Source organism: Equus asinus, chromosome 4 (genome assembly GCF_041296235.1).
Source record: "Equus asinus isolate D_3611 breed Donkey chromosome 4, EquAss-T2T_v2, whole genome shotgun sequence".
Lineage (NCBI taxonomy): Eukaryota > Metazoa > Chordata > Mammalia > Perissodactyla > Equidae > Equus > Equus asinus.
The window spans coordinates 64,711,513-64,737,524 of NC_091793.1; the positions used below are offsets into that span (position 1 = coordinate 64,711,513).

Sequence of the window (26,012 nt, forward strand, 5' to 3'; positions counted from 1 at the left end):
GTTTATAAATGGAGACGGTGGTGGCTGGGGCGGTTTCTCTGGCAGCAATGTGTCCTTGAGGTTTGAGACATATAGATTATGGTGAGAATGACCCCAAACAAGGGGATCATTTCAAATCTCAGATTCTGACAAAACACGATGACATGATGAACTATGAACTAAACTGCGCAGTGAACTAAATTTCAGTTTCCACCTGACTGCTTTTTATTCTTTACAAGGGAGAAACACTAGACGTTAGGTTTCTTTTTCTTTATGTGGATTTGCTCTCCCAGATATCTCTGGATCCACCTGCTTCTTTCCACACCCAGAACCACTGGTCTTAGAGCAATCCTCCTCAGCCCCACTTGAATCCCTGCAACAACCTTCTAAATGATCTTCCTATCCTCAACTCTGGCTCTTTCATCATTTTGTAATCAGAGAGATCAACCAAATGTGAACATTTGATTCTGCCATTCCTGTTTGATGCCCTTCAGAGACTAGTCATTGTCCTGAGGAGTAAGCTCAAATCCTTAACACAGCTGGGATAGAATGAAAGATCTGGCCTCCACTTATTTCTCCATGGTCCTCCTCTCATATTCCCTGCTGCGGTGTCAGTGCACCAGGCATTCTGAACTATTAACGCCTCCTCAATGCCCCATTGTCCACCTTGACTTCAGACCTCTTCATGTACTTTGTGATTACATGGTATGTTACCTCCCCCACGCACTCCACTGCTCACCCTACTCTGTAATCACATGCACATACACACACCTGCACCCACACCCACACACCTGCACTCATATACATACATTCCTTAGTCACATATTTTCTGCCTATCCAGTATTTATTTTAATTAGGCATCAATTTTTTTATAAACAGGAAATATTTTAAAACTTCTAGTAAGTCTTCCACTGAAACTTCAGATGGTCTGTTAACAATGAGCCTGCTTTCCTGCCTGACACAGCTCAGTGGCCCTGGGGTCAGTTCCTTTAAGAAGACATGTACTCTCCACTGGGCTACACTCTCAACCAGGACCACTTCATTCATTCATGTTACCATTCTGGCCCTTGCAGGTATTTGATTTTCAACTGCTGCTCTCACATACTTTTCTCTCTATTTGTGTGCATCTTGTCTAGAGTTTACTGTAAGTTTGGAGGAACCACAACAACAAAATGTACCATTATTCTTAAAGCAACTGAAAATCATTTATTTTGAAGTTCCTACTTCATCTGCAAACTGAGAATTAGGTTGGTGCCCCTAATCCTAAAAAAAATAATAATAAAACATTTTCAAATACTTGTGGTGACAGATGGTTACTAGACTTGTCATGGTGACCATTTCGTAATGTAGACAATGTCTACAAACCTGAAATGAACACAATATTGTATGTTGATTATACTTCAATTAAAAAAATATTTTTTGTATGCTAGAGACTTTATAATTATCTCATTGAAAACTCAATGAGAAAGAAGGTATTCTTCATATTATTCACATTACATAGTTGAGGAAACAGTGTCAGAGAGATTACTCTGGTCAGAGTCAAAAATCAGACTTAGGTGGCAGAGCCAGAAGTCAGACTGGCATCTCTTGCCCTTCAAAGCCCTAAAATCCTAAAATGAACTATTTGATTAGTGAGTTTGGGTCAGTACTACAACTAGGTGATTCTACTTTCTTCCTCTGGTCTCTTACTTATTTTCTTTCATCAAGTAGTAATATAGACGTACACATTTATCTTCTTGGCTTTCTTATCACTCTTCTTGACAACTGACACCATTTGTTGGCTGGCCTAGCGAGAAGCAATTTTGTATGAAACTCTTCAGTTGGCCCTTGATATCAAGCATGTTCATTATGATGATGTTTCCTTGGACTGTGGATGAATCAACTCTTAAAAATGTTACTATCATTATTCTAAGCCTGTCTCAGAAAACCTCCATGTGTCAGCTCGACAAATGCTCATTGCTTCCAGAGAAACATCTCAATTCCTTGTGCATTTTCTGAACTCAAGTGCAAGAGCTTCTATTCTCTCACGTGTGCCTGCTCTCTTTCCCACAATTACTCAAGGAAAAATCCTTTGTGCAGCACCTTTTTCCTAGAACAACACTGCATGTGTCAAGTCAGCCTGCTGTTTCACAAAAATAAGCAGTGTAGCACTACTTCCCTGTCTTTCTTTTTTTTTTTGTCCTCGAACTTGGAGTAACTGTTTTCTATATGAACTACTTTGCCTAAAGTCAATAGCCCACTGAAGTACAGATGCATTTACCACCTAGATTTCAAATTCCAAAGTGGCAACAGGTTTAGCGTATACATGACAAATAAAAAGAAATACACTAACCATCAGTTATCCGCTGTTTTTGTTCAGCCCTGTCAACTGGCAGAATCTTGGTACCAGCAGGAAATCTTAAAGACTTTAATTCCAAAATGTGATTTCATTTAGGGCAAGGCACACATCTAGTTAAGTTTTGCCAGATAGAGTGATTTCTTGCTCATGAATCAATAAACACATATTATGAAATAGCACATATGATACTAACTGGATGTCCAAAAGATAAAAGAATGACAGTAATAGTCAATTTGAACTCAAACTACATTCTTATAAAGCACCTTCTATATATTGTTCTTCAGAGGCATCTTCTGATTTAAGCTTCACTACAAATTGCGGCACCCTAAACAGAATACCAAACCTCCTCAAAAAACTGCAAAAGAGTTTGTTGATAACTTAGATTCAGTTAACAATAGATTGAAATTATTTCCTTGTTTGTTTGCTAAAAAACAATGTTGTGAAAAATTTTTGAAAAATAATTCAGCAAGATGTATCAAGAGCCATTAAGGTATTAATATCATTGGCCTTATTCCACATTTTTAAGTAAATATCCCAAATGGTGCAAGGAGGATAATTATACCCAGACATATTTAACTTAGCTTTATATATAGTCCTAAATATACTTCATTATTTGCACACATAGTATAGTTGCATACCTATAAAATCTCCTTCCAAAATAATAACAAATTATTACAATTAAAATGAAAGTATAAGAATATGGATGGATATAAATAACAATACTAAAAATCAATAATTGTCCTATATAGCAATGACCAATTAGAACATGTAATAGCAAGAAAAAAAATCCTATTTAACAACAAAAGTAGCAAAACACCTAAAAAATAACTTATCAAGATCTGTGTCTATATAAAGAAAACAAAATTTTACCTTGGCTCCTAAAAAATAAATAGAACATGCTTTTGTATGATTTAGTAATGTATAGCTATTCTTTTTAACGCAATAAAATACCAATCAATAGCCCAAGAAGAAATATTTTCATAGGACACGAAAAGCTAATTTTAAAATCCATAAAGAAAAGAAGATGATTGAGAATATTTAACACAGTCTTAAGAAAAGGAGTAAAGTGTGTGTCTGTGTGGGAAAACTCGTCCTATTCAGTATTAAAACATACTCTGTGTGTGACATTGTTGCAATGCTTGAAAAAAAACTATATAAATGAAGCAAAGTAGGAAATCCAGAAACACATGCTTTTGATAGAGAGATTTTATACATTACAATATGTATTGGAGTTGTAAGCAACTAGGTAAAAGAGGAACCACACAATCCTAACTCAAAACCTTAAGCAAATTCCAGACTCATACAAGACATAAAAGTAACAACAAGCAAAATAATACAACAAAAAACCCCTAAAAATATTAGGTAAAATACTATATAGTAGTTTAAAATAATGTACAATTTATATTGACATGATGAATTTCCCACAGTATACGTTAAGTAAAAAAGCAAACAAAAACAAACAATAAAACAGCAACAAGCTGTAGCATAATACATACATGTATATTGTTTGTGTAAATATATCCACAAATAATAATATTGTACAGTGTTTCCTAAGGGGACTTCGATGGATGTAAGTACCTCAAATGACGTCTGGAAAGTCACATGCTGTGCTAATAACAGTTACCTCTAAGAAGAGTACTAAGATGTATTATTGAATAATTTTATAGTGAACACCTATTTGTGTATTGATTATACAATTAAAATAAATCTTTTTATTTATTATGTATATTGTGCATAATGCTGTTGGTCTCCTTTTTCTAAAAGTCATTTAAGAAATAATTTATTTATCAAGTTTCAAAAGAAACTCCTTACTACAGAATTTTGTATATCTGTAAAACCCTTTATGAATCCTTGTGGTATGTGAATATTATGGAATGACTTTCCCAGCATCGGCAGGTTTGTGTCTGTGTGTGGGTTGGAGTGTGTATGGAATATTCATCTTGTTTCTTGGGTTTTCTGCACAGAGATTGTTTTTTCCAAGACTACAGGCCAAAAATAAATATTTGCCTTCTTTTGAGAAGAATGGTGTCAGGGCACAACATGTTGCCCAGACAGAGTCCTATGTGTGCATTCTATGGAAATCTCTATTTGGTTATTATCTACAATTCATGAGGAGGCAAAGATACAAGCAAGCACTTGAATTGTGCCTTCATTTCTGTTGCTAATGTGGAGCAACAGGGAAATAATCCCACTGCAGTTCAAGGTCACTAATTTAGTGATCCAAGAGTCTCGCCACAGAATCCTCTGAATTATTGCTTTGCACATCCCTTGGAGGTATTCCTGAAAGAACACCAAGATGATGGGGCAGGAAATTCCCCTTGCTCCTAATCACAGAGTCCAGAAGAACCACAAGAGCAATTTGAATAAAAGGACCATCTCCCAACTCACAAAGATCAAAGCCAAGTTACACCTCACAATGCTCCTTCTCCCAATGTTTTTGAAGATGAAAAATCACTGAAAAGATCACTATCATAAACAGCCTTAAAGGAGAAGAGTTACAGAAGACTCCTGAGAAAGAGGAGGGATTGCCACCCTCCTTGCGAGAGCAACTGGATAAGAGATACTATACAGACTTCTTCCCTAGAATCAACTGGAGGATCTACCTTCATCTTCCAGACGGGCTGCCTGGCCAAGTCATTGCCCAGCTGGCAGTAGTGTCAGGATTTACTGGATGCCAGCGCCCCTGGCAATCTTCCGATTAGTTTTTCTCCAGGATGGCATTGCCAAGAACAGACATTCCCCCAGCAGCTGAACGACAGACTCATTGAAAAAAAAAGTAGATACAGTAAAAACCTGTAATTATGAGCTTTAAGAATTTTCCCTAATAGTCTCACGTGGCTCAGAGTGATTTTATGGGTGAAACCAAGAGACTCGGAAATACAAAGGAGACTACGATTTACTAAAAGCATAGAGCAATGGCAATTCAGGGCCAACCAGTTCTCACAATCCAATCCGTTAACATTGTCAAGACATTTTGATGTATTTGTGCAGTAATCACTTTGAGACTCTTTCTCATCCCGGTTTCCTTTTCGGACATGATGCTGCAGTGTGACTAGAGACACATCATCAAATGTCAGTAGCAACTCTCTCTTGTCAGAAAAATTAGCCAAAACTTGGGAATAAGGCAAAAATCATAGATGATATTTAACCCATAGAGAGGCAAATAATTTCTTTCCAGTATAACAGGTAACTCCGAAGATGGCTTGTTGAACAATAGTTTTTTTATTTAAGCCGGTTTTATCTTAATGTTTTTATTCTTATTAAATTACCTGTTCCTATCCTAGCTTTTCAGATGCTCTCTGAACTGGTCATAGAATCTTATTGGCTTCCTCATTAAATAATGAGTTAAAGAAAATCTCTGATTCATGTTCATTTTCTATTTTCCCAAGACACATGATTTTACCTTTTTGAAGATTATGTTTAACACATACTAACAGTATTAGTTAAAATGGTGGTGCTTATTATTAGAAAGCATAAAACTGTGATGGAAAGGTTTTGATCCCACAATGCACAATGACTGGAACAAGTTATATTAATAATAATAATAAAAAAATATTTACAAGGCTTTCCGCCTTTTATAAATATGAAGCAGACTGGACACATTATCATCTACATTTTCCTGCTGAGAATACAGGCACCCACGGAAGTTAAATGGCCTTCAGGAATAAGAGGAAGGAAGCAAGGAAGCTTTGCTGAAGAGAAGGAAGGAGAAAAAATGAGGGTGAGTAGACAAATGGACAAAAAATGATGGAACCAGAGCTAACACATTAGACAGCATGCTCTGGAGGAACGGGAAAGCTGTAGATATAAGGGGCCCCAGGATACTGGAGGTATTGTCAAAAGAAATGGAAACTCACATATATATAATCCATCCACTGCCCTCCACTATAGCTTCTAGATTGGGGCTCCTCTAGTGGGAACTATTTCTTATTCAAGATCATGTAGGTGAGCAGTTAGTGAGCCTATACCTAAATCTGGCCTTCAGTCCTAACCCCTATATGTTTGATGAATTAATTTCTCTGGGAAGGGATATGAGGATGAAAGGCGGGGAGGGAAGGATCCCTGATAAAAAAGAGTTTGGAGGATAGGATGGGGAATGGAAAGCGAAGGATATCTGACCCTGTTGTTGAGAGGAGTACCATTGCACTATTTTAAGACACACCTGAGCTTAAAGCAAGGCTCCATTGCAGTGTAGATGTAGCAGGTTCAGGGAATATAAGGTCCTGAGGCTTCTGTAGGAAGTGGCCAGTTGTAGGCACCTACATGGGCAGTGAAGGAGGAAAGTATTGGTCTCCCTGAGGTTTGGACATTTGGGCTTCAGTTGTTCTCCCAGAAACCTGAATAAGTAGTGACTGGCTAAACCAAGTGAGAGAGATGCTTTCTACACACCAAGTGTGCACACACATCCCAGATTGCCTTCTAAGGACAGATTCCCTTAGAGACTGAACTGAGACACATGTTAACCTTATTTCCATGAGATAAGGAAGAGAGAGGCAGGGAATCATCACACAATGTATAAGACAGAGAGTCTGGAACTCGAGCCACATCCCCTTTGCCCTGCTCTTCCCCCTTGGATATAAACCCCATATGCCACATTATAAAGGGCCTATCTTAAAGTCTTTCTTCCTCCTAGTCTATACTCCTTAAATAGTGAACAGGTCTTATTCATTTTCGCTTCCCCATTGCCTAGCCCAGGGCTGATAACAGAGTATGGCCTCAGAAAGTATTTATTAAATGAATTGTGTCAAAACAAGGATGTGAGAAAAAAGAGAAAGAAGGACACTGTGACAATTGGAAGGGCTGGATCAGACAACCTGCAACACCTCCTCCCAAATCCAGCAAAATGATGCAAACGCCACTCTGAGAACCTACTGGCCTTTAAACAGTCTTTTGGACAAGGAAGTAAGAAAGGAGGAGGCTGATAACCGGGAGAATAAAGAATAAAGTTAGCTTAAGAAAATTGTTTGAATTAAAATGTATGGAACATGGTTTGGTGTTTTGCTGCTTTGTTCAGAGCACAGGCCAAGAGGAAGGCAGTAGCTGAGGACCATGACTGCTCACCTGGCACTGCAAACGTGTGATGGATGTTGTTAGCTTTCAATTTACTTCATGAAACTTATAGTATCCTTGAATCACAAATGGAGGGTCCATCTCTTGTCTGAGCACATACCGTCACTACCAGGTCTTATGGGATTCTCCATAAGAAAGTTCATCTTCATCAACCAGAGTACAGGGAAAATAATAGCAACTAAAATATGAATCCAACAATAAACACTTCCAAAGCAAGCTTGTGTGTACCATACAACAATGCGAAAATGTGATTTTGAAAGTCCTTTTACCTTTGGAGTTGGTTGCTAAGACAAGGGCAGTTGTAATTTCCCCTTTTATAAAGGCCCTATGCCAACTTTTGAGGCATTCATACATCAGATATACTATCACGTGGGGACACTTTTGCTGATTTGTGCAAATCACAGTGTGGGGCACGATCCCTCTCCTGGGAGCTATTATTCCAATTGAATGTGTCCTTTAAACGTCAAATCTCCTAAATTTCCAGGCAAAGGAGTGCCTCATTATCCTACTGAGCTGGGGAAACAAACCCTTTTCCATTTGAAATGGTTTTTTGCTTGCAACTCTTATTTAATAAATGTGAATAGGAATTCCAAGTGGGAGAAGGAAACATCCATTGCCATATTCAAGTTTTACAACTGATTTTTGAGTTATTGATAGTAAGTTTAGTGGGCAGAAGGAATAACTGAGACTCAGAAATAACTTGCATAAAACCATAATGCTACTGGTGGAAGGGCCAGCATTTGGAACTCTGCATTCATTCACTTTCATTAATTCACTGGACATTTATTGAATGCTAAATATAGCAGAGAACCTGCACTAGGCTCAAGGATACAAAGATAAAGATACAAAGATAAGATACTTAAGCAAAATTTATTTTGTATTCTCCCCAAGGATAATCCCAAGAATTATCCATAAAATAATGCCTCTTCCCCTCCTACTTTCTCCTCAGAAACGCTCTTTAAAGCCAAATAGAGTTTGCATTGTTTTGATTCATATCCTTTTGGAGTTCCTGTCCCTCAAGCCTATATTTGCCACAATAAACCACTAGAGGGGAGAGTGGCAATAATCAGGTCATCAGGACGCATCACAATGGGTCTGCTCATAGAGGTGGAGGCAGGGGTGGATAATACACTCCCTGTGAGAAGATAGTTCATCTGAATCACCAAAAATCTCTGCCTTCAATGAAGAGGAGTCTGCCAGGTAGATCAGGGCAGGGAGTGTCCATCCTGGCTTGAGGGACAGGAACAAAATAAATTTTGCTTAAGAAAATTGCTTTGATTTAAAAAATGTGTTTGTGTGTGTTGTACAATAAATCTACGTGATTCTGTCTCAGGTTGGGTTCTAGACAAGCAGGCTGTGAGATGGAGTTAAAAGGGCAGGATGTATTTTAGAGGGAACCCTTGGGAATCATACCTCTGAATGGGAGGGGAAGGAAGCAGGAGCAGGCAGAAGAGGAGAGAGATTTGGTGCATACCTGACAAGAGTCTAAAACAGCCCCATGGAGACTGCTGGAGCTAGAAAAACCCATCAGAGATGAACTTCCTTGTGCCAAAATGGCTCAGCCTTTACACTCTGGACTCAGTTGGTTATCGTATTTGGACCCCTCTGGGGAGGATGTGACCTTGCCCAGGTGTTTGTTTGCAGCTGAGGCAGCCCTGATGGGGCAGACAGATGGAGACCATCCAGTAACAGTACTCCCAGTGGCAGGGCAATAAGTCTTTCCTGAAGGTGGACGTGGGCAGCACATCCCAGTGTCTATGACAGGTTCCTAAGCCCCTCAACACATGGTGGGCAGGGCCTGAGATGACCCTCACCAGTTACCCTGAGACATGGATGATGAAGCAGGAATCTGAATTAAAGCATGGCACTTCTCATCTCTTCTACAAAATTGCTTTCCTCTACTCAAGTGGCTTTGAAGCCAAATCCCTTTCTCCCAGGATCAAAAGAAACTTTGTAACAAAATGAGAACAGAGTGAAAATCTGACAATAACACTTTGTAGAGAGTTTTCACTATATCTTCTTCCCTCCACCACTCTGCTCAAGGGCTTTCTCGCCTTCTGGTCTGAGTTATCAGCTTTGTCACTAAAGCCTTGGAGAAATGGAAGCAGGCTCTCTAGCCTGCAGGTGGTGTTGCAACATCAGCATGCCTTCTGAGTCTGCTCTTTTCTAACCTGAAACTTTCCTCATAGTCCTGTTCACATTAGCTCAACAGCACCTTGGCTTTGGAAGAGGCACAAACAACTTCCTACATCTCTATTGTCTCTCAGATTGGGCCTTTGAACGTCCAGGTAGTACTGTTTTATTTTCCAGAAAGATCTGGCTTGAGTTTATTTTTATAATTATCACCCTAGCTCCACATAAATAGTGCTGTCCTAGTATTTTCTTTCTTTATTGAATTATAAATTTTGATGGCTCGCAGTACCAGAAAAATCAGAATGACTGCTACTAACGTTGAGTTTTTGTGAGGTCTAAATTGCAGGGCTTGCCTCGCTGGGCTGCACAAAACATGATGTCATATTGCACTCTCTTTCAAAAATGAGAGTATGGAGTTCTCGTCAAGATGGCCCTGTGAGCAGACGTTGAACTCGCCTCCTCCCATGAACACAACCAGGTTACAACAATTTTGCGAAGAATCACCCTGGATTGAAAACTGAAAACTGGATAAAAAGAACCCCCACGACAAGGGACAGTCCTGACAAAAGCAGAAGAGGCAGTAACTCTGGCCAGAGAGGAAAAAAGCCACCTTTGGGAGCAGCGGAGCTTCTCAGTTGGCCAGGCAGGAGCCAATCTAAGGTACGCAGCCCTCCCTGGAGGAGTGAGGTCTGCAGCGGGGGCAATACTGCTATAACCATCCTTCGGACTCAGCCCAACTGAGATGGGCGTCCTACTGTCTGGCTTTGCTGGCTATTAACTGCAGCGAGGACACCCCAGAAAAGCTATCAGCCGAAAGCCGAAAAGATCCAGGTCTTAAAGGGTCCACGCACAAACTCACTCATTGCAGCAACCTAAAATCACCAGAGAGAAGGCTGACTGTCCTTTGGTGAAACAAGACTCACCTGGTGGGCTCTGGGGGCATCTTGGTGAGAGGAGGATCCTCTCCAGAGACTGAGACATTGGTGGGGGCCGTTGTTCTGAGCTGGTCCAGGACTGCTGATAAGGACACCGGTGGGGGTCATTGAGGTGCGTCCCTTGTGCTGTTAGCCCAGGGGTCTGCCACACCCACTAGAGCACAGATTTAATCCAGTTCAGCCAGGGCAGGCAACCCACCCTAGGGACTGGCCCCACCTAACAGCAAGCCCTCAGGCTACTTTTCAGCCTGCATTGACTGAGTGCCTTGATCCTCTACAGGCAGGCAAGGGTGTCTGCCTCTGTGGGGCAGGGTCTGTGTGAGGACCAGGTGAACTGTGGGGGGCATTGGGGCAGGGGTGGGGGCCTTTGTAGTGTGGCGGTGGGGAACGCTCCAGGGTTTGAGAAGTGTGCACGGACCAGGACTGTGTTGACAGTGTATGTGGTCCAGAGGGGGGTGAGGCTTATCAGTGGCAGAAGACTTGTGCTTCACAAATAGCCATAAAAAGGATCAGCCCCACCTTCCAAAGCCTGAAACAACTGAGTGCCTCCATGCCAAAGGCCAGCCCCTCTCAGCTGCACTCCTAAGAGAACTGACATCAGCCTTGTTGGCCTATCACAGCTGTGCGCCCCTGAGCCTAGCAACCAGCTACACTGAGTACCAACCCAATTAAGAGGACATTTGCAATAAGAGTGTGCTAATAGACTTTGTAGCCAACAGTGCTGAGGCCCCTCCAAACCAGATTTACAAACAGATGGCCAGGGAAGGAAAGATCAGACTCCCTGGGTACCTGCAGTGGGAGCAACCCTGACACAGCAGAAGAACACAAGTAGCCCACAAAGGGGTCACTCCTGGTTCTTATGGTCTGGTGATGAGAGGGAAGCACACTGCTGGGCTTCATAAGGCATCTCATACATAAGGCCACTTCTCTAAGATCAGGAGACATAGCTGACTCACCTAGTACAAAGAAAATAACACAGAGAAAGAGGCATAATGAGGAGGTAAAGGAATACTTTCCAAGCAGGGGAACACTACAAAACACCAGAAAAAGAACTAAGTGAAACAGAAACTAGCGACCTCCTTGACAAGGAATTCAAACAAAATATAATGAGGATGCTCACAGATATGCAGAGAAGAATGGATGAACACAGTGAGCATATCAGCAAAGAATTGGAAGATATAAAAAAGAACCAATCAGAAATGAAGAACACAATACTTGAAATGAGAAATTCAATAGAGGGAGTCAATAGCAGAGTAGAGGAAGCAGAAGAATGGATCAGCAAGCTAGACGAAAGACTAGAGGAAATCACCCAAGCAGAACAGAAAAGAGAAAAAAGAATTAGACAGAATGAGAGCAGTGTAAGGGAACTCTGGGACAATATCAAGCGTGCTAACATTAGGATTATAGGGGATCCAGAAGGAGAAGAGAGAGACAAAGGGGCAGAAAATTTATTTGTCAAAATAACAGAGGAAAATTTTCCTCACCTGAAGAAGGAAACAGACATCCAAGTTTAGGAAGCACAGAGAGCTCCAAACAAGAGAAGCCCAAAGAGGCCCACACCAAGACATATTATAATCAAAATGTCTAAAATTAAAGAGAAAGAGAGAATCCTAAAAACAGCAAGAGAAAGGCCACAAGGGACATATAAAGGGAAGCCCCTCACGCTGCCAGCAGACTTCTCAGCCGAGACCCTACAAGCGAGAAGAGAATGGCACAACATATTTGAAGTGCTAAAAGGAAAAAACCTACAACCAAGAATACTCTATGCATCAAGGCTGTCATTCAGAATGGAAGGAGAGATAAAGAGCTTCCCAGACAAGCAAAAATTAAAGGAGTTTGTCACCAAGAAACCAGTTCTACAAGGAATGCTGAAGGGACTTATTTAAGTGGGAAAGTAATGACCACAAATAGAGATAAAAGAAAAAAAATTATCAAAAAAAACCCAAAACAACAACAAGAGAAAATAGGCAATAAAATCACTTGTAAGGTAAAAGTATAGTAAAGACAGCAGAACAACTACCTGTGAAGGTAATATGAAGGTTAAAAGACAAATGTACTAAAAGCACCTGTTTCAATGATAGGAGGGTAATGGATATACACACACTAAACAAAAGACTATATATGATGTGAAAAACATATAATGTGGGAGGAGGGGAGTGAAAAGTAGAGCTTTTAGAAAGAGGTCAAGCTAAAGAGTCTGTCTACTCAATATAGACTGTTATATGCATAGTATATTAAAAGGGATCCTCATGGTAACCACAAATCAGAAACCTATAACAAGCAGGAAAAAAAGTAAGACAAAAGAAATCAAACATATTACTAAAGATAGCCATCAAACCACAAGTGAAGAGAGCAAGAGAAAAAGAAAGGAACTAAGAACTACTAAAACACCCCAAAAAAAGAAAAAGTGACAAAATGGCAATAAATACATATTTATCAATAGCTACTTTAAATGTCAATGGATTAAATGCTCCAATCAAATGCCATAGGGTGGCTAACCGGATAAAAAAACAAGATCCATGTATATGCTGCATACAAGAGACACACTTCAGACCTGCAGACACCCACAAACTGAAAGTGAAAGGATGGAAAAAGATATTCCATGCAAATGGCAAAGAAAAGAAAGCGGGGGTAGCAATACTTATATCAGACAAAATAGACTTTAAATCAAAAACTGTAATAAGAGACAAAGACGGGCAATACATAATGATAAAGGGAACAATCCAACAAGAAAATATAACACTTGTAAATATCTACGCACCCAACATAGGAACACCTAAATATATAAAGCAATTATTAACAGGCATAAGAGGAGAAATAGAGAGTAACACAATAGTTGTAGGAGACTTTAACACTCCACTTACACCAATGGATAGATCATCCAAACAGAAGATCAATAAGGAAACACTCGCCTTAAAGGACACATTAGACCAGATGGACTTAGTAGATATATACAGAACATTCCATCCAAAAACCACAGAATACACATTCTTTTCAAATGCCCACGGAACATTCTCCAGGATTGATCACATATTAGGCCACAAAACAAGTCTCAATAAATTTAAGATCGAAATAATACCATGCATCTTTTCTGACCACAAAGGTATGAAACTGGAAATCAACTACAGAAAGAAAACCAGAAAAGCCACAAAAATGTGGAGATTGAACAAAATGCTATCGAACAATGATTGGGTCAATGAAGAAATCAAAGAAGAAATAAAAAAATTCCTGGAGACAAATGAAAATGAAAACACGACATGCCAAAATCTGTGGGATACAGCAAAAGCGCTTCTACGAGGGACGTTTATAGCAATTCAGGCCTACCTCAACAAAGAAGAAAAATCCCAAATAGACAATCTAAAAGTGCACCTAAAGATACTGGAAAAAGAACAACAAACAAAGCCCCAAATCAGCAGAAGGAAGGAAATAATAAAAATCAGAGCAGAAATAAATGAAATAGAGACTAAAAAAACAATAGAAAAAATTAATGAAACCAAGAGCCGGTTCTTCGAAAAGATAAACAAAATTGACAAACCTTTAGCTAGACTCACCAAGAAAAAAAGAAAGTAGGCTCAAATAAATAAAATCAGAAACGAAAGAGGAGAGATTACAACGGACACCTCAGAAATACAAAAGATAATAAGAGAATACTATGAAAAGCTATACGCCAACAAATTGGATAATCTAGAAGAAATGGATAAATTCTTAGAAACATACAACCTTCCAAAACTGGACCAAGAAGATGTAGAAAATTTGAATAGACCAATCACCAGTAAGGAGATCGAAACAGCAATTAAAAATCTCCCAAAAAATAAAAGTCCAGGACCAGATGGCTTCCCTGGTGAATTCTGCCAAACATTCAAAGAAGACTTAATACCTATCCTTGTCAAACTCTTCCAAAAAATTGAAGAGGAGGGGAGGCTTCCTAACTCCTTCTATGAAGCAAACATTATCCTGATACCAAAACCAGACAAGGACAACACAAAAAAAGAAAATTACAGGCCAATATCACTGATGAACATCAATGCAAAAATCCTCAACAAAATACTAGCAAATCGAATACAACAATACATTAAAAAGTTCATACATCATGATCAAGTGGGTTTCATTCCGGGGATGCAGGGACGGTTCAACATCCGCAAATCTATCAATGTGATACACTACATTAACAAAATGAAGAATAAAAATCACATGATCATCTCAATAGATGCAGAGAAAGCATTTGACAAGATACAGCATCCGTTTATGATAAAAACTCTAAATAAATTGGGTATAGAAGGAAAATACCTCAACATAATATAGGCCATATATGACAAACCCACAGCAAATATCATTCTCAATGGAGAAAACCTGAAAGCTATCTCTCTAAGAACAGGAACCAGACAAGGATGCCCACTGTCAACACTTATTTAACATAGTATTGGAAGTCCTAGCCAGAGCTATCAGGCAAGAAAAAGAAATAAAAGGGATCCACATTAGAAAAGAAGAAGTGAAACTGTCACTCTTTGCAGACGACATGATTTTATATCTAGAAAACTCTAGAGTCCACTAAAAAACTTCTAGAAATAATAAAGGAATACAGTCAAGTTGCGGGATACAAAATCAATGTAAAAAAATCCGTTGCATTTCTATACGCTAACAACGAAGTAGCAGAAAGAGAAATTAAGAATACAATCCCATTTACAATTGCAACAAAAAGAATAAAATACCTAGGAATAAACTTAACGAAAGAGGTGAAAGATCTGTACACCAAAAACTATAAAACATTGTTGAAAGAAATCGAAGAGGACACAAAGAAATGGAAAGATATTCCGTGCTCTTGGATTGGAAGAATTAACATTGTTAAAATGTCCATACTTCCTAAAGCAATCTATAGATTCAACGCAATCCCTATCAAAGTTTCAACAACATTTTTTACAGAAATAGAACAAAGAATCCTAAAATTTATATGGAACAACAAAAGACCCTGAATAGCCAAAGGATTCCTAAGAAAAAAGAACAAAGCTGGAGGTATCACACTGTCCAATTTCAAATTATACTCCAAACCCATAGTAACCAAAACGGCATGGTACTGGCACAAAAACAGACACACAGATCAATGGAACAAAATTGAGAGCCCAGAAGTAAACCCACACATTTATGGACAGCAAACATTCGACAAGGGAGCCAAGAGAATACGATGGAGAAAGGAGAGTCTCTTCAATAAACGGTGTTGGGAAAACTGGACAGCCACATGCAAAAGAATGAAAGTAGACCATTCCCTTACACCATGCACAAAAATCAACTCAAAATGGATTAAAGACTTGAATGTAAGACCCGAAACCATGAGACTTCTAGACGAAAACATAGGCAGTAGGCTCTATGACATTGGTCTGAGCAGCATATTTTCAAGTCCCATGTGTGACCAGGCAAGGGAAACAAAAGAAAAAATGAACAAATGGGACTACATCAAACTAAAAATCTTCTGCACAGCAAAGGAAACCATCAACAAAACGAAAAGACAACCTAACAATTGGGAAAAGATATTTGCAAACCACATATCAGATAAGGGGTTAATATCCAAAATATACAAAGAACTCATACAGCTCAACAACAAAAAAACCAACAATCCAATTAGAAAATGGGCAAAAGATCTGAACAGAGATTCCTCCAAAGAAGATATACAGGTGGCCGACAGGTATATGAAAAGATGCTCAACATCATTAGCTATCAGGGAAATGCAAATCAAAACTACAATGAGGTATCACCTCACTCCAGTCAGAATGGCTATAATTAACAAGACAGGGAACAACAAATGTTGGAGAGGGTGTGGAGAGAAGGGAACCCTTGTTCACTGCTGGTGGCAGTGCAAACTGGTGCAGCCACTATGGAAAGCAGTTTGGAGTATCCTCAGAAAATTAAGGATAGATCTACCATATCATCCAGCTATTCCACTGCTGGGTATTTATCCAAAGAACTTGAAAGCACAAAGGCATAAAGATGCTTGCACCCCTATGTTCATTGCAGCATTATCCACAATAGCCAAGACTTGGAAGCAACCTAGGTGCCCATCAAGGGACGAATGGATAAAGAAGATGTGGTATTTATACGTGATGGACTACTACTCAGCCATGAGAAATGATGAAATCCAGCCATTTGTGACAACATGGATGGCCTTGAGGGTATTATGCTGAGTGACATAAGTCAGAGGGAGAAAGTCAAATACCATATGATCTCACTCATAAGTAGAAGATTAAAACGACAGGAAAAAAAAAACACATAGCATTGGAGATTGGACTGGTGGTTACCATTGGGGAAGGAGGGAGGGGGGAGGGCAAAAGGGGTGTTTAGGGTCACATGTGAGGGGATGCACTATAATTAGTGTTCGGGTGGTGAACATGATGTAATGTATCCAGAATTTGAAATATGATGTACATCCGAAAAAAATAAAAATTAAAAAAATAAATAAATAAAAAAAATAAAAATATTATTATTATGACTCAATATGTTTTGCCAAAGGTAACAACAACAACAACAAAAACAAACCAAACAAGAGAACTCTACATTCTCCTTCAACTGCCCATTATCAATCCAATGCAGAACACTATATGATGAAATCAGCTTCAATTAAAACATGAGAGGCTGTAGATAAATATTTCAAAACAGTTTCTGGAATATTAGGGGGCAGAGAACACTAACATGGGCGATTGGCATGAGTTAAATGTATTCAACTGTCAACATCTTCAAGAAGAGACAATGATTTGCCAAAGGGGTGGTTTAATTCTTCATTTCTGTGAATACAAATATAGAACCAATGTTCTTCCAAAACACTTTCAAACTATAAGAATCTGATTTGGTGGAGCAGTGGTCTTGGGGGAGGAAAAGGCATGAGGAACCAGGTGATGCTGCTTCATTGTGTTTTTCATTGTAGAAGCAATTATTGAGCTGCTACTGGATGCTCCTCTAGGTACTTGCTATGCAGCAACGAAGCAAAGTATTCATAGGGCTTGCCTGCCAGCATTCTGAGGTCTCTACTATCTTCTCAACTAATCAGAACAATTTCACTTATTTAATTATTATGGAGAATATAAAAAATCATGTATTAATTCTTTCACAAAGAAAAATGATTCAAGTATTCTTGACATATTATTTAACTTTGAAAAATAAACTTTTTGGGTAAGTGAGACATTATAATCATAAATTTCTATGTTTCACTATTGAGATAATAAGTACCATCCTCCATGCTCAATAGCTTTATGTACTAAATATGCCAAAAGGTGATTTCCAGTCATTTCTTAATGTGAAAAGGATGTATACCTCCTCTTATGCCATGAGACACACTATATCTTCTCAAGTAGAAAAATCTACTGGCCAGCATCGGGAAAGCCATTCTCATAAGGCATTCACAAGCAGAAATATAAGTGACTATTCCACGGAGAGACTCTGTGGCCGCTCAGCTACGAGTTTGTATTTTGCCACAGAGCAACAGTTTATGAAGTGTCAGAGCACAAAGTTAACGCACACTGCTTTGCCTTGCTGCATCACTGACCTCATCAAGTTTGACATGCTTCACTGAAAATAGGAATAATAATTCCCTACCAGCCTGGAGGCAGCATTTTTGGGGATGTCTTCAACTTTATGATTTATCAAGTCAGTGTAGTATTTTCGCCAAGGAGTTTTAAGTTGGGAGTAACTTCAATCTGTTTTGACACAAATAAAGCAGCTGGGCCAAAAAAAATGGTTCATGAAAGACAGAAAAAAGTAAGAAGGAAGTACAGTCACACAAAAATGAGACTTGCTGGCCCACATCTTCACAAAATGTCCATGCTATACTTGCAACATACTTGGAAAGATGTAATGTCAGTTTGGGGGAGAATGAGCCATTTTCCTTGCTGTTGCATACACATGAGCATGAGGATAAGGATTAGGATCATCATTCCTAATATATACATGGAGATAGCTGATCCTCAAGTAGTAAACAATCAGTTCCTAGACTCTTCATTTTCATTCTGAAGATAAAGATGATGAGCATACTTATGTTAGTTGTTTTTCTACCAAGTTCCCACAGCCTGGGTGGAATACACACCCAGATCTCTTCAGTTCACTTTCAGTAATGGATGCTGGTTCTTGGATTTCTCCTGCCTCATATTCATATTGATGGGCACACTAGTAGAAAACAGCAAAGCAGAGGGGTGATACCTCTCCGAGTTTCAAAGATGAGACAACCATAAGCTTGCAGCATACATTTCAGTTGTATGTTAGGAAGTTTCTCCTACTCTGTTAAAGAAATGTGACCAGCGAGATAGCATGGATGCAAATGTCCCTAACTATCACAGTGATAAAAGTCTAAAGTCAAAATATTGATTCTGGGAATCCATCATGCATTGACTCATGTATCAGCACTTCAGCCTGTCCCATTTCAGAGACAGGGGCAGGACTAAGAGGTACATCCTCTTCTAAAATTCAACTCGTTCCTGGTACTCAGGATGCATTCATGAGCACAGCAGCAATGCCGGCAATTACAATGCTGAATAGTGCTCTGCTTCGATTGAAAGATCCTTCAGTGCCTAAAGGTATCTAGACAGACATATCCAAATTAATATTTAAGTACTACCACATTCAATCTATCCCAGTAAAGAAGTACACACCAGTGATATCTTTTTCTGCCTCACAAATATAAATATCCAGTGTCTCTAAATTTCTAAATGATACGGAATGTAATTCTTCATTTTGGTTGATATACCTAAGTAGAAGTGTTTTTATTTTTTATTTTTTTGAACCACTGGATTATACAAAATGGAAATATTGGGACTTCAGCTTTTTTGGTCACCTGACGTTTCAAAACGGGCATATTGCTGAAGGCTAAACAACAAAATTCAAACCAAAAGACTAAAATGACCTCCAACAGCAGTGTTGCCTCTTCAAGTCCATTAAGACATTCAATAAAGCAGGGCAACATCTGAGCTAGAACTTATTGGAGAGAAACATAATAGAGGCAGGTGCTCTCACTGCAGCTGACCTTGGCTCCAGCTCCCACAAGATATCTTCTCCAGACCCATCGACATGCTCTTACAACTCATTGCATTGGTGATCAATTTGAGTGAGAAGTCTGGAGATAAAAACTTGCCATGAAACACAGCTGCCTCTTTTCCCTTCTGACTTGTACAAAGTTGATCACATATTCAGGCCATATGATAATTTCATAGCTAGATGAAATTTGCATGAAAGGATAAAAAAATTATTCCATCTTTATATACACCTTTCAGCCAGAAAGATTCATAAGTACTGCCTGAAGATAAATTAAACTTTGGCATGGAATATAATTTATGAAAATTGCAAACTACTTGAATTGATTCCACCAAAAAAGATATTAAATCCTGATGACTAGCAAACTTCTTCGAGAGATAAAATGCGATGTTTAAATAGAAGTAAAACAGCAATATAAATTAAAAAAATATTTTTAAGAGTAAATCATATCACTTATGTAGGTTATTAATTAAGTAAATGCCTTGTAATATAAAAATGCTTTTAATCACTTATATCTCAGCTTCTGCTGGATATGTAAAACACGACAGACGAGGAAAGAAATGTGATTCCTGCTGAGAAGAGAGACTATGACATGTTCTGTTACCTCTCTTCTTTTAGCTAGTGGGCTTTTAGTGACCACTTTCTTTCCTCAGGGTTAAAAATTACGCAAACTCAAATTTAAAGGTGCAGGGAAGAAACATCTATTGACTGCTGATGACATTCCATTACTAGCAGTAAAGCCATTTAGTGTAAGAGTTGGTAACACAAATAAGGAAAGAAAAGTAAATCTGGGTTGCCTGGCAAGTTTTGACACTTACTTATATCACTGTTCCAAGCATCTGAACTTCAAGTTTTAAATAAGAGCAGCCTCTTTGCTTTGGTAATATTACAATATCCCTAACATCTTCAGCTCTATTTTGTACTTTAAAGCTTTACAAGCCCTGCTTAATCTACTTTCAAAAAACTCTTTCTAAATTATGGCTACAAAGGTGATCTTTCCTCACTGGATTAATGTGGCTAAATTCATTCCTGTCTCTCACACACACCCAAAACACACGCAACTGCGAGCTGCATGAAAAGTAGTGACATTACACAATTGATCTTTCAATCCCCACCATTCAACAAGGCGTCTGACTTCTTTTAGGTGCTCAGTGACTATTTATGGAATTCATTAATTAATTAATGACTCAGTGAATGACATCTGAGCTTTTCCAGTCTCCACTAGCAGCAGTGGCAGCCAGTTCAGATGAACAACTTGCCTAAAGGCTGATTCTGAGTGTCACAGAGGGAATGACCATGGAGAAACATCTGCTCCAGGATCAGGGCTGCTTTTCTGTGCAAGTGTAAGGGAGCCACTAAGTGAAGTGATTTCAGGAAACATCAAAGAAGTCCCCAGTTTACAAAACAATAATTCCTTACCCCACCGTATTATGAATGACTGGAATCCCTTTGAGATAGTGTAACATGTTTTATTTCACTCTTATCAATAGTTATCAGGAGCCAGGTATCACTAAGAAGAGTGAAGGATGGCCCACCGACTTATAGTCGACACCTACTAAGGTGTAAATAGCTGATATAGCCTTTTTCTAAGAATAGATTTTGATTATAAGGATGAAAAATAATAGAGGTCTCTGGACATCTGAAGATCATATGTACAAGGAGAAAATACACAAAAGGAGTCTAAGACCACTTCAAAATTTGCTAAAGTGTGGCATAATCTTTTATTGCTGTGGCTAATGAAGTTAGAAAGGAAGAATTTGTAAAATTAAATTTATAATTATAAACAGTTTATGACATATTTTAAAAACTTCCCAGGTCTAAAATTAAAAAAAACCACAATTTTCCTTAGGCCTGGTCACACAGTAGTATTGTAGGGTTTTTAGCACAAAGGGCACCTTAAGATGTCCCCTACCTACAAACAACTGGCTATTCAGCTGCAATCGGAAATGTCCCTCCTCCGAAGTCTCCTTGGTCATCCTCGGGAGGCTGTCCACCTGGAGCGAGGTCTCCTTCAGGTTCCTCTCAGCCCGGACGTAATGCCATTGGTTGTCATTCAGAAGAGATGGAGACTGGACTACAAGCTCCACAGGGCCATTGCCCACATCTATAGCAAAAGTGATCTCAGAAGGAGCTGAAACCAAAAGGGAAACAGGAAGAAGGATGAAGGGAGTCATCAGTGCATTTAGGGCCAAGTGTATCCTGAATGAAGAGTATAAATGATTGCAAGTCAACAGTCAGGTAGAGAGGATTTCTGTTGAAATCCCTGCAGTACTAAAATTATCATTAATAGTAATAACAACCAAATACTAAATCTCAACTTCTTTTATTTGGCCCAATTGGTCCTCATCGTAAGAATTCAGGAAATAGGACAGGGACAAGGGCCATCAATGCTTATCTGATAAACATGCATCAGTGCCAAGGTTCTGGGTTTTTTGGATCTGTTCTGGCTTCAACTGTGTCCTCCTAGACGTTCACAGATATTAAGTTGGCTAGGCAGCTCCACCCTTGCAGGAAAAAGATCTACACCCTGGAAAGTCCAGTGATCGTCTTTTCTCCTCCGTGTTATTTCGTTAATACATGTGATACAAGCATTCACACTAATACCATCACTTTAAAAAAAAGAAGGCTCAGAAAGTTTAAGTGCCTTGTCCAAAGAGACGTTGTTGCAACTGGCATGCCTAGAATCAAACCTAAGCCTCCTGCCCCACACTGGGCTCCTTCCATTACTCTTTCTGCCCCTCTATAAGGATCTATAGAACATAGAAGCCAGCGGTAGTCAGTCAGGGGTAAGAATACCCAGGATGATGATGATGATGGTGGTAGTGGTGGTGGTAATGGTGGTAGTGGTGAAGGTAGTAATGATAGTGATGGTGTCAATGGTGGTGGTGGTGCTGATGGTGGCGGTGGTGATGATGGTGATGATGCTAGTAGTGATATGGTAGTGATGATGGTGGTGATGGTAATGTGGTAGTGGTGGTGACGGCAGTGGTGGTATCACCATTCAAAGAGAGACAGAAGTTGCAGTAGCAGAAACCCTGCCAGACACTGTACTAAGCACTGACTATGGATTCTCTCATTTTAGACTTCAAAACAACTCTATGAGAAAGGCATCATTTTTATTCCCATTTCATGGATGACAAATTAACGTTCAGAGAAGTATAAATAATTTGCTCAAAATTTCTCAGACAGCAAGCAGAATCCGACTCCAAAAGTAGAATTCTTCATCATTTTTCTCTATTAAGAAAAGAGAAAATTTCTATCTTTCATTATTATATTAGCGTGTTCTAAATCTGAAGGAAGTGGAGAGGTAAATTGTAAATTGAGGTTGAGGAGAAGACGGTCCCCTTCCAGTAACTGGAGCCTTCATATGCCAGATCTTCCCTTCCTTCTCAGCACCCTGGGCTAGGCACCTCGCCTTTACTCCCAAAACAGGGCATGAGTATTTTATTTGACATAGTCACCAACTGCCAGATCTGAATTATCAGCAATACCAAACGTCACTCAGGACCTTTCTTTTCCAGCCTTTAATCCCTAACACAAAGTCAGCTTCAATATAAGAAGCCCCTAATATGTGGAATTTCAAGTAACTCTGAGAGCTTAAATTGTTTTGCATTCTAGTGAATGTGAGCCCTGACTTTAAGGAGACACAATAGGTAGAGGCCTTAAAAATGGAATTTGAGAGCATGGACTCTGGGACCTAAGCAAGTTTTCTATCTAGTCCTCAGTTTTCTCATTTGCAAAATGGGAATAAAAACAGTACCTACCATACGGTTGTTTACAAATTAATCTTGATGAAGTTCTCAGAACTGTGCCTGGTGCATAGGATATGCTCAGTAAGTCATAACTATTGTTATTATTAGCATATTAGTATGGTTCACCAAGCCAGGTAAATTGGCTTTGGTTTATAAACCCATGCATTACAGGAAGCAGAACTGAAGGGGAAAAATTGGGTCCAATAATTAAAAAGTTGAATAAGAGTGAAGGTGGCCCTTTGAGCCTTTCCTTAGTTCTTATTCAAGTCACCAATGCCACCTTGCAACCTTGCACATCTTGAGATCAAATAAACACTTACTGATAGAGACTGGGCCCTACATTTATTTCTCTCAACAGAACACAGGTAAAGATTGGTGAGAACTGGAGGGAAGGAAGGTTCAAGATTTTGCTAAAAGACTTCCTGTGCCGCCGGTCGGGTGGATATTAAGTTCCACTCAGACAGCACATCTTTGTGGGAAGCTCACTGCACCGCCGTCTGCCCACCACTCCCTGCCACCCCCACCTTCATGTTAGATTTCCTGTCTGTGCTTCTCTCTTCTCCAACATTTATCACCCATCGTATAATGATCTGTTTGTGGTCTGTCTCCCCAACCAGTCTGCAAATTCTCGATGAACACTTCATTTATTGGACACCAGCAGCTAGCACCCAGCCTTGTGTACAGGAAGCTCTCATTAAATTAAAGCTTCATTCACTAAAACATTGTTACACTGCACATACCAATGCAATTTTGTAATTTTCTTTAGATTTTTTTTTTTTTTAGTTTTATACCAAGGTATTAGTTTCCTTGGAGAATCTTTTAAAATTTTTTTAAATTTTATTTAAGTCAGTATTAAAGACCCACTATATTCCACCCAGTCCTCCTAGAACTGGGGGAGAATCAGTGAAATGCAGTAATAATAGCTATTATTTGTTGAGTGCTTACCAATAGCACAGCACTCTGCTAAAGATTCTTCATGAATCGATTCACTTAAGTCTCACTACAACATTATGAGACAGGTAATATTTTACAGATGAAGGAACTGCGCCGCAGATAGCTAATACGTTGTTCCAACCCAGATGGGACAGAGCCAGGATTTAACCCCAGGTGATGTACCTCCAGAGCTCACTGTTTACCTACTTTTCTTATGACTAAACCTCTAATCTCGAAACCTATGCAGTCTCCTTGGGCAGTCAAAACTAGAATATATAATACAGGTGCCCGGATACATTGAATGAAAAAAAATGTAAGTAAGTGCATGATACATCCAACAATGGCTAGTGACTTTGTGGACAGGACATGTGAGTCAAACGTAAGCTACCTCTCCCTTGCTGGAGGGATGGGTGTAACCCAATGATCCTGAATGGGAAGGCCAGAGGGTCTGTGGCAGCATTAGCTCTACCATGAATTTACCCTCTGGCCTCTTCTTCCACCACCTAATAAATACCTCCCCTCATTTTCTACTCTTATGGTTCAAGACAAAGCTGAGGAGTCTCTTTAGCTTTTTAGTGAGTTTTTACCAAGCCAGGCCCTGTGCTAGTCACTGAGAATGCAGAGATGAATGAAACAAAATGAGCTCACAGTATACTTTTGAGAAGATTGACAAAGAGTGGGCATGTTAAGTGGAGGAAAATGCCATATGCGTAAGAAAGTGTCTACCAAGTATTCCCAGAAGACGAGAAGAAGCCTTCACTAAGGAAAGGCTCCTGTATAATATTGCTGACCTTGGCAGGAAGAATCGACCACTGCGCCCCATAGAGAATTCTCTGTAGGATCTACACAGCACTACTGCTTGCAGCACTCAGACGTGAGCTTCATGAAGACAAAACTGAGACCCCATTTCTGTGTTCTCACCCCTACTCCATGACAGGGTGCAAGAGATGTCAGTGACCATTTGTGGAATAGAGAAGAAGTTGCACAGCCTCAATGTAGTTATTGAACCTCTCTGACTTTCCATGTATTCATCTTTGAAATGAGAAATATGCACTAAATGAAATATTATTGAACTTTTTTGGAGACATGAACTCTTTGAGAATCTAATGGCAGCTGTGATTCCTATCTCCAAAAAAAAGTATGTAGAGATTTCTATAAAATTTCAAGGAGTTTCTGAATGTCCTATGCCTCAAAACATGGGGAAAAATAATTCCATTTTCTCTTGAGTCCTAACATTATTTATTCTTGAGGCAGATTTGCAAAGCAGAGTAGGGGGTTGCTCTAATGAACAGAGAGGCCTGCTTAAAGCCTGGATTCTGAATCTTACTAGCTTTGTGACTCTGAGCACAGCACTTACCTTCTCTAGGCTCATGTTCCTCACCTGCATATTGGACTGTGAGTTAAACAATGAAAATTGTAGTACAATATCTTGATGATCATAGATAGGATTGTTTGAAAATAAAATGAAATAATGAATGTAAAGCATTTAGTACAGTGTCTAATTAGACTTTTTAACTTAATTTAGTGTAAAAGGAATTATTATTAGCATTCAGTTTTACTATTCCTGAAGATCTGAGAATTGTATCTTTAAATTAGCATCTCATTTGGTAATATTCAGAACTCAAATCAATCTCTTTCTCTGTCTGTGCACATATATGTGTGCGTGTGTTTGTGTGTATATTATCTATACCTCCTTCACTTTTCCCATGGTCTTGAAGGTTAGCACAATCTGCCACCCCAAAATATGCCACTTTAGCATAAGGATTATTTTGAGCTAAAGACAATTGAGGAAAAGCTGAGATAAGGAAACTCCCTGTCCTCCTCCTATTTGTCTAAAAGCAGGATTCACATTTTCAAAGAAGTCCC

The 26,012-nt window shown here is 39.1% G+C and overlaps 1 protein-coding gene across 2 annotated transcripts in view; it reads right to left on the minus strand.

Annotated features, from left to right (window-relative positions):
• Nucleotides 1-26,012, minus strand: part of CNTNAP5 (contactin associated protein family member 5) — a 767,582-nt gene that overhangs the window by 100,974 nt on the left and 640,596 nt on the right. For both annotated transcript variants that reach the window (XM_044769171.2, XM_070507397.1), the window contains exon 17: nucleotides 21,374-21,592. In XM_044769171.2, coding sequence (XP_044625106.1) covers nucleotides 21,374-21,592 — 219 coding nt within the window. The remainder of the gene's footprint in view (nucleotides 1-21,373; nucleotides 21,593-26,012) is intronic.